The 9,440-nt window shown below is 55.8% G+C and overlaps 1 protein-coding gene across 1 annotated transcript; it reads left to right on the top strand.

The window, feature by feature from the left end:
- Positions 1–4,624: 4,624 nt before the first annotated feature.
- Positions 4,625–8,072, top strand: DLX3 (distal-less homeobox 3). Its single transcript, XM_068979065.1, has 3 exons — positions 4,625–4,949; positions 5,983–6,173; positions 7,725–8,072. Exons 1-3 carry the CDS (start codon positions 4,625–4,627, stop codon positions 8,070–8,072), a joined length of 864 nt encoding a protein of 287 aa, XP_068835166.1.
- The last annotated feature ends 1,368 nt before the right edge of the window (positions 8,073–9,440 follow it).

The following is a 9,440-nucleotide window of genomic DNA, read 5'->3' on the forward strand; positions in this document are numbered from 1 at the left end:
GGGGTTTTTTTTTTGGCTGTGTTGTATCTTAGTTGTGGCATATGGGATCCAGTTCCCTGACCAGGAAAGGAACCAGGCCCCCTGCCTTGGGAGCTCGGAATCTTAGCCACTGGACCACCAGGGAAGTCCCAGCACTGGTGATGTTGTTTCTCAACCTGGTACTCACACTGGGAATAAACTCAGGTACAAGCCATGTTTGGTTTGTGCAAATCATTGATTATGGTTTGTGTACTTTTCTGCATAAATCTAATACTCTGATGAAAAGGTTAAAAAAAAACCAGGACAGGTGCTCTTCCTCATCAAGCACCCCCTCTTCCCTGATGTTGTCTTTCCCTCAGATAATGGTCTCAACTTTCCACTCAGTTGCCGAAGTCAGCAGTTGGGTGAAACTCCACGCTATTCCCTCTCCTTGTCACTCACAACCAAGCACTATCCATCTACCTTGTAACCATCTCTCAGATCCACCCACTTCCCCTCTGCTGCCTCTTCCTTAACCCAGACACAGCTCCCCCTTTCTGCGTCTGCAGCAGCCTCCCAGACTCCAAGTGTGTCCTTCTGATTCATCCCCACACAGCCACCAGCGGAAACCTTCTGGAATGAAAATTCAATCTATTCTGGATAAAATTTCTCAGCGAATCTCCATAGCCTCCAGATAAATCCCACTCTCCTGCCCCAGAGTCCCAGGAGCTCTGTGTTCTGGGGCTGTGACTCCACAGCAGCTTCGCCTACAGCCCCCAGCCTGTGCTACCCCGTCCCAGTGCATCCCTCGCTCACTGTAGTGGAACTGGCTGCACGGATATCCACTTCCCCCACTAAACCTGGACCTCCATGGGGGAGGCCATTGTGTCTTCCTTGTCCACTACTCCATTCTCAGAACCTAATGTGGCAGAAGTGCAGGAAATATCTGTTGGATGGACAAAGGACTCCAGAAAGAAGAAAAACATCCAGGGGTGCACCTGCAAGGGAGTTGGAGAGGAGATAGAGGGAATTTCCCCTTTAAGAGACAAGAGTCCTATAATCAAAACCTTAGAACATCAGAGATTGAAGGGACCTCAGAGGCCATCTAATAATCCACTTTTTGATTTACAAAAGAGAAACCTAAGGGAAGGAGTCACTGGCTGGATAAGGATGGGAGGGAGGAGGGAGAGGCGGTAACTGCAGAGTAAGGCAAAGTCATGGTGAAAAGTGAATATTTAGTGTTTATAGGGCTTCTAAAATAAGTAAAGATAACATTCCTTCTGGGTGTGATGGGGGAACACTGCAGGTGCCCTGCTTTCCCAGGTCTACCAGAGTGCAGCTGGACACGCCTCCTCACAGTGACCACGAGGTGGCGCCAGCTCACCAGACAATGAAGAGAACAGGAGCTGGCCGGTTCACCCTCCGGCTGGGTCCTTCCTGAGTTCCTCCCCTCAGACCTGGCACTCTGTAAATCCAGCTGCTCCTACAGTGCCCAGGTGGCATAATATTTGGGCTCTAAGGAATCGCTTGCTTCAACAGAGAACATGTTCTCATACCACAGAGAGGGTGTGCGATGGACTCTGAAGCATTGGCCAGCACTGCCCCTTCTCCCTCCTGCCAGCCTCCCAGAGGCATCAGACTGTCTGCCCTCCATCACCCCTCCACCAGCGGCAGGACTATGCCCAGGCTGACACCTGCTCATCTTGTTGGCTCAGGTGAGGCGCAATGAGTGGCACTGGTCCCACTGAATCCTCTGGCAACTTCACCACCCTGAGCTGGCAGGTGCCTGCCCAGCGGCTGGTGGCTCCAGTCTTGCTGGCCTGACGGGCCCCTTTGGGGCCACATGGCCTCATCTGGGAAGCTGCTTCTATCCTGGAGTGGGACAGCTTGATGCCGGAGCCTGCCCCAGGCCACCCCTTTCCCTAACCCTGCAAGCGTACCCAACCGAGATGATTCAGCCCCTCTCCAGTATTAGGGAGTCCTAGTTATTCCTTCATCAAACGTCTATTGAGTACTGAGGCTGTGTGTGCCAGGACCTGCCCTTGGTATCTAGAACATAGCAGTGAACCAAACAGATATGGTCCCTGGTGTCCCGGAGCACGGGCAATGGGGGATCAGATGCTAACTTCACATTACCAAACAATGATTTAATTGCTCTCTTCAGTCCTTAACGCTGCAGTTTAAATCTGCTTTTAGAACTCTCAGGTTTTCATAGCAGAATGCAGCATAGAAATTATCCTAACATAACCCACCATCACCACCACGCTTTCATGATTCCAGGATTCCGAGCTCCCAACCCACTGCTCCTTCACTTAGGAGTGCCAGAAGGAGGGAAGGGAGTGAGGCTTCATTGAGGACCGTGTGAGTAAGAGACTTCCTTCTGTCTCTGCTTTACTTGGCGTTTCTCTGTCTCTGTTGACGAGTGAATGAATGAATGAACGAACCCCCAAGAAGGGGCTTATCCAACTCTGGAGTGCTGGGGGCTCCAAAGCAGGCCCTGCCTACCTCCCCCGCTCCCATTCTGGGAGGGGGGCCGGCCCCGCCCAGTGCCCTTCCTGCCCCCAGCGCCGCGGGCTCTCCAGGCGCCCTCTTGGCACCAGAACAGAGGGCATCCAGAGCGGGTGGCAACTCGCCCCGCCACGGGCTCGGAGCGGCCGGCGATAGGCGCTGGGGGGACGCGGAGATAGACAGACAGATAGCGCTCCCCAGGCCCAGCCCCCGCCCCCACCTTTCCCACGCCGCGGCCTCTCCACTTGGGCCTGGCGGGCACTCCTGCCCCTTGCACCCCGGACTGTGGCCTTCTGTCTTCGCCAACGGCAGCTCTCAAAGCCCCGAGAACCCTGACAGCCTACCCTGGCGGTCTGGCTTTGGAAAAGGGCACAGAGCCTCTTCCAAAGCACGCTTCTCCACCGGACAGAGTCTTCGAAAGAGACCCCTCCTCCGGGCTGGGCAAGACTTGGGGATGCTGGCGAGCCAAAGACTGACCAGAAGGTGGCGCGCTGGCACTGTGCGTCCTGGGACAAGTTAGCCCGGTCAGGCAGGGGAAGAGGACCGGAGAATTGACCGCGGAGCCCTGTGTGAAGGTTGTCATGCAGCTAGGAACTGATATTTGGAAGAGACTCCTTCTCCCCACAACAGAGGAAGACGGAGAACAGAATCGAAAGTGGAATGGATAAATGAGCTAAAGCTTTGGGAGCAGTTTGGATGACTTAGAAAGCTGGCCTTGTGGGCCAGACAGAACTAGGAGGTGGGAGTCCCCAGGGAAGAGAGCCTCTTTCTTAGGGGGGACAGGGTTCAGTGGAGAATCATGGTTCTCAACTACCTGAGGTTGAGAAGGTGCTGAGAGTTTTATGTGCATCTGTATACAACTACAAATTCACCCTCAGACACCCCATCCCATGGCCCTCCACTCACACTACTTTCAGACTCCCATATACACTGGCTCACTCTCTCACATGCACACTCTTGCACTCGAGTGCATTCTTTGTATGAACGTGGACTCTGTATGTGCTGCAGAACACAGAATCCCCACATCACACACCCCTGATCTCTAAAAATGCTCACTCTGTCTGGATATTACAAGTCCCAGAAGCACAGAATCTGCCCCCAAACTTACTGAAGCACAGAGAGCCAGCCTGTGTCCCACCCATCTTCATGGGGACCATGTTCTTTCCCACAAGCCTAGGTCATCTCTGAAACTTTTGGAGACAAATTTAACATCACTACACACAGGCTGTGCACCTCCTGGAGCTTCCCTGGACCCAGTGATGACTTTTTTAGGCCTGAAGCACTTATGTCTGATGGACCCCTTCATTCATTAAAAACATTTTTTAAAGTTACATTTTGTGATTGCATTGCTGTAAAAATGATATAGTAATATATATTCAAACTTTTTCTTTAACCTATTTTTTTTTCTTTTCTTCTAATTAAGAAAAGGAAAAAACAGAACATTTTCATGAGCCTGGGTCCTGCCACTTTGGGCATGTTTGTCTGCCCATCATTTGCCCCGCCACCCCACATACCTTGAACCACCTACCTCACAGACACCCAGCGGGCAAATTCCCCTCCTCTATGGCACCTGAGCCCACCTTCCACTCACAGGCAGAGAGAAAGACAGACGGACAGACCTGGGGACTCTTGCAGAGATACCCTTGTCCAACTCTTTCCTCCAGGAACACTGAGGGGTTATCTGGGCTGGGGAAGGGATCCACAGAGGGGTCTGTGTGAGTGTGTGAGAGAGAGAGAGAGAGTGTGCCTGTACGTGTGTGAGTGTATGTGTGTTTGTGTGTTGAGTAACAACAAAGAATGAGAGAGAAACGAAAGAGCGCAAGAGCATGTTTTGCCTGGAAGGCAAGACTTGCAGCCAATCAGAGCGCTGGGGCCTCCCTCTGCGACTCCACTATTGAGTCTATAACCGGCTGGCCGGGCGGAGCTGGCAGCATTTGACTGTGGCTTGGGACGCGACGAGAGGCGCGCCGCGACCGCCCGAAGACCCGCGATGGTCTAAGCGCCCCTCGACCGACCCTCCCCAGAGACGCTGCCGGGAACCCTCCCCCCTCGCCCTCCGGACACACAACCCCGCCTCGTCTCCTCCGCCTCCCCCGAGCTCCTGCCCGCTTCGGCGTTCCGGCTGAGGCCAGCCGGGGGTGGTACGGCGCCCGCCAGGATGAGTGGCTCCTTCGATCGCAAACTCAGCAGCATCCTCACCGACATCTCCAGCTCGCTCAGCTGCCATGCGGGTTCCAAGGACTCGCCCACCTTGCCCGAGTCTTCCGTCACTGATCTGGGCTACTACAGCGCTCCCCAGCACGACTACTACTCGGGCCAGCCCTATGGCCAGACCGTAAACCCCTACACCTACCACCACCAGTTCAATCTCAACGGGCTTGGAGGCACAGGCGCTTATTCGCCCAAGTCGGAATATACCTACGGGACCTCCTACCGGCAATATGGAGCCTACCGGGAGCAGCCGCTGCCCGCTCAGGACCCAGGTGAGGACCGCGGGGTCTCTGAGAGCGGGAGGCACTGGGAGGTCCCCGAGAGAGAGGAATTGGAGCCAAAATCTAGGGGAGCGTCCCGGCTAAGAAATGCACTGTCTGAAGTTAGAGACGGTGAGCTAGATGACCCCCAGGGTGGACGGGCGACCTTCCAGTCCAGAAACTGGGCGTCTTTGGGGCGTGGTGCACGCGGGACGCTGCGGTCGGTCCCGGGTGAGGATCCGGGTGAGCGAGGCGGAGAAGGAGAGGGCCCTGGACGGCCAGAGAGCCTCCGGATCGAGGTGCTTTCCCGGCACTTCAGCAAGCGGCTCTCCGTCCGGCTCCGGGCAGGCGGCGGGCGCTGGGCGTTCTGCGACCGCAGTTTGGATCTGGGCTGGGGAGGGGGAGAAAGATGAGGGCGACACGGAGAAAGAGCCCTCAGAATTACGGAAACAGGGAGGGAAGCAGCAGTTGAGAGTGAAGAGACGGGGGCAAAAAGAAAAATGGAGGCATAAAAATATTTTTATTTCTAAACATAAAGTGGAGGCATAAAAATGGAGAGACAAAGGGAAAGGAAAGACGGAAGAAAGGATCTGAGGAAAGGGCGAAGGAAAAGGAAGTCTGATGTGGCCGCAACTTTTTCTGAAATCTAAAATTATTCTTAAAAGAAAGGGTCTAAAAAACAAAAAAAGGCAGGGAGAACAGGAAAGAGCGAGCGAGAGCAGGGACGACGGCGAGGAGCCTGTGAGAGGGCGGCGAGCAGGCGGGCGGCAGGGACTGGGGGGAGCGAGGCGGCGGCCGGGCGCGTCCAGGGGCGGCTGGCGCCGGGACCGGGGGAGCAGGAGCCCGGGAGCGCAGCGTCGTGGGCGGCCGCCGGCCAGGCTCTGTGGCCGCAGCTCCCTCCCGGGGCGCCGGCGGCGGAGAGCGCCGCCAGGAAGTCCCGGGACGAGTCGGTGGGCCGGAGGGTGGGGGCTCCCGCGGGGCTCCGGAGGGCGCCGGTGTCTCTGGCCGAGGCTGAGTCGCCCACCGCCCGGTGCGTTGCCCGCAGTGTCCGTGAAGGAGGAGCCGGAAGCTGAGGTGCGCATGGTGAACGGGAAGCCCAAGAAGGTCCGAAAGCCGCGCACGATCTACTCCAGCTACCAGTTGGCCGCCCTGCAGCGCCGCTTCCAGAAGGCCCAGTACCTGGCGCTGCCCGAGCGCGCGGAGCTGGCCGCGCAGCTGGGCCTCACGCAGACGCAGGTCAGTGGCGGGCGGTCGAAGGCCGTGAGGACTCGGTGGGGTCCTGCGGGACCCCGGGATACCCCAGGCACCGCTGAGCCTAGATGGCCTCATAAGTTGCCTGCAGGCCCTTGAAACCCTGGTCTGTGTGTAGAAGGACCCCCAGATCTCAAACTCGGTTGAAGTTTGTGCATTAGCACGTGTACAGGTGTGCATATTTGTGAATCGTGCGACTGAGTGTGGACTGAGTGTGTCTATCAGATTCTCTACCCCAGAATCCCCAGCTTCCACAGGCTCCCAGCAGCGACGGGCGCTGCTAGGAGTCCGCATAGGGCTCCCCACCACCCCAGGCTAGGCGTGTGTGTGAGGGGTGTACATACACGTGTATTCATGTCTGTGTGCACACAGGCTAACGTGTGCACAGTACATGTGGGATACGCACCTCAGGAGGAAGGCCTTTCAAGGGCCACTGTGTTTACTGATGAACACATGTACTTGACTGGGCCCCGTGGTGAGTGTATGTACAAAAATGTGTGCTTGTATCAAAAGACTGCATTCCTGCTCAGTACCCAAATGCTCCACCCCTTGTGTGCTTGGAGGCAAGAACAGATTCCCCACAAAGGGGGGTAGGGACTTAGAGGTGGCAGTCCCCCAGCCCCAGCCTGTCCCTAAAGCCCCCAGCAGCCTGTCACTGCTCAGGGGAGGAGTGGCAGACGCCTGGCTCCCTACAGGTGTTGACAGGCGGGCCTGGGTTGCGGCTGCGTGGGGCCCGGTCCGCCGGGAATCTGGGTCACCCGGTGAGGAGCTGATTCATTGTTTGTACCAGTCATGGGGTGGAGAGCGGCAGGGGGAGGGGGAGATACCCCAAGGGAAATTTGGAGATCATGGCTCACCTGCTCCTGAGTCCCAGATCACCCCCATTAACCAGCCCCGAAGGGCTCCTGAGTGTGCGAACATGGGAGCTCATGTTTGGAGGGCGTTTATCTGGGTGTAGCTGTGCATGTGTGTATCTTTATAGACTGGTGCCTGTGTGTGAAGTGGTGAGTGGGTATGTTCACGCACATGGAGATGCGTATGTGGGTGTGTATTTGTCTCTGTGTATCTGTGCACCTTTGCTTATGAGTTTCTAACGTGAACAAAATGCTGCAAACTGCCTCCTCCCCTCTGGGCTGCCCTTTATTCAGTGCTTACTATGTCAGTAGTATGGCTGGCTGCTTCGAGTTCTTTGTCTGTCTTAACTTTTTTGAGCATTATAGTGACCCTATGATGTAGGTAATAGTGCTGCCCGTGTCCCCATTTTGCAGATGAGGACAGCGAAAACCAGAGAGGTCGGGTAACTTGCCCACAGTCACACATTTAGTAAGTGGCAGAGCAGAATTTGGACCTAAGTTTCTAGCTGAATTTCTATCCCCAATAGAAAAAGATGCTGGCCTGGAGGCAGGATGCCTGGATTTTGCCTGGGTCTTATGTGACAGTGGGTTCTGGTCCATCCCTCTCCAGACTGGCTTCCCTGACGGGTTTTCACTCAGTGTTCTAAGAGGCTAACTAGCTCCCCCTTTCTTCTTGGGGCAGGTGAAAATCTGGTTCCAGAACCGCCGTTCCAAATTCAAGAAGCTCTATAAGAATGGGGAGGTTCCCCTGGAGCACAGCCCCAACAACAGCGATTCCATGGCCTGCAACTCACCACCGTCACCTGCCCTCTGGGACACCTCTTCCCACTCTACTCCAGCCCCTGCCCGCAGCCAGCTGCCCCCGCCACTCCCGTACAGTGCTTCCCCCAGCTACCTGGACGACCCCACCAACTCCTGGTACCATGCACAGAACCTGAGTGGACCCCACTTACAGCAGCAGCCGCCTCAACCAGCCACCCTGCATCATGCCTCCCCAGGGCCCCCGCCCAACCCTGGGGCTGTGTACTGAGCACCTACCCATCCTGAACCTCTCACGAAGGAACCCCGGGACCAGGCAGAAGGCGCCTCCGTCCTAGCTGACACTCAGGAATCATCGAGGAGCACGGGGAAAGGACATCCCTTCCCCCTTCCCTTGCCCCTTCTTCCAGGGACCCAAGAGCTTCCAGAGGAAATTTACATGGACCAAGGATGCCCCCTGAACCTCCCACTCCCGGCCTAGACACTGGGGTGCCCCTCCAGATGTTTGGGCACTCCACTCCAGCTGGGACAGCTGTTCCCCTTCTGCTCCAAGAGCCTGGATTGGCTTCAAATGGCTCATCACCTCCCAGATTCTAAATCTTAGTACTCAGTCCCCAGACTGGATTCCTTGGGTACTGGGGAGACTGTGGAGTGTGCGCAGGTCAGGCTTGGGCTGGGGCACCAGGCACTGTGGATCCCAGGACCTGCCAGGCCCAAGATCCTCCCCCAAGCCACCTGTGGCTGTCTCCTTCCTGAGCATCCCCTCTGCCAAAAAGACGTTGGACCATGAGACTGGGACTCAGGGTGGGGACCTCAGCGAGCCCTGCCCTGAACTTCTAGCCCTCATTTAAGATTTGAGGGTTACACCAAAGAAAAGCCCCAAGTGAGGGAAGCTTTTAATATTTTGGCTTTAGAGAGAAGAATTCAAGGAGCACCTCGCCTCCCCCACTCTGGTCGAAGAGGAGGGGTGGGTCCCAGGCAGCCTTCCCGACCACCCATTTCTTCTCCCATGTACAGGACTTTGCACAACTTTGGTTTCAAAAGCTGTTGAAAAATAGGAAGACAAAGGGCATTGTTAACAGTTAGGACCAATCTCCCCCGCGTGGGCACCTCTGCTCACCCCCATGCCCCCACCCCGCCTCTTCCCACCTCTTTCTCTCCTCCAGTAAGCTGGCGCCAAACCCCAAATCTCCAAGGAGACACACCAGGAAAGACAAACCCCCAAACACCCCCTTTCCGGTGGCCTTGGAAACAGATTGTTCCCGCCAAGACAGAGAATGTCGGGTGAGGTGCACGGTGTTATAACTCGGTCCCTTTAGGGGTGAGGGGGTGGCTGTCTGAAAGGCTGGTAGCACTGGCTCTTCCTGGCCCAGATGTCCCCCCAGAGCTAACTTTCCTCCACCCCTGATGTGGTCAAACATCGAAGAAGAGGAGGGGTAGAGGACTCTAGCTATATATATAGTATGTATTTTTTTTTTTAAAGCAACAGAGAGAAGCAGCTTCCTCCCTCCTGTGGTTTCCTATTTATGTGGCCCTTTCCTCCTGGACATACCTGCCTGTGCGCAGTGAGCTGAGAGAAACAGAAATGTGGGCTCCGGCTGGATTTGGGTTTGGTGGGAGGCGCAGGCGTGAGGAGAGA

The sequence above is a fragment of the Capricornis sumatraensis genome, chromosome 8, assembly GCF_032405125.1.
Source record: "Capricornis sumatraensis isolate serow.1 chromosome 8, serow.2, whole genome shotgun sequence".
Classification (NCBI taxonomy): domain Eukaryota; kingdom Metazoa; phylum Chordata; class Mammalia; order Artiodactyla; family Bovidae; genus Capricornis; species Capricornis sumatraensis.

Excerpts from the sequence above, each read along its gene's own strand:
- DLX3 (XM_068979065.1), top strand. The coding sequence starts at position 4,625 with ATGAGTGGCTCCTTCGATCGCAAACTCAGCAGCATCCTCACCGACATC. Across the intron at positions 4,950-5,982 it reads GCTGCCCGCTCAGGACCCAG|TGTCCGTGAAGGAGGAGCCG; the intron begins GTGAGGACCGCG and ends CGTTGCCCGCAG. Across the intron at positions 6,174-7,724 it reads TGGGCCTCACGCAGACGCAG|GTGAAAATCTGGTTCCAGAA; the intron begins GTCAGTGGCGGG and ends TTCTTGGGGCAG.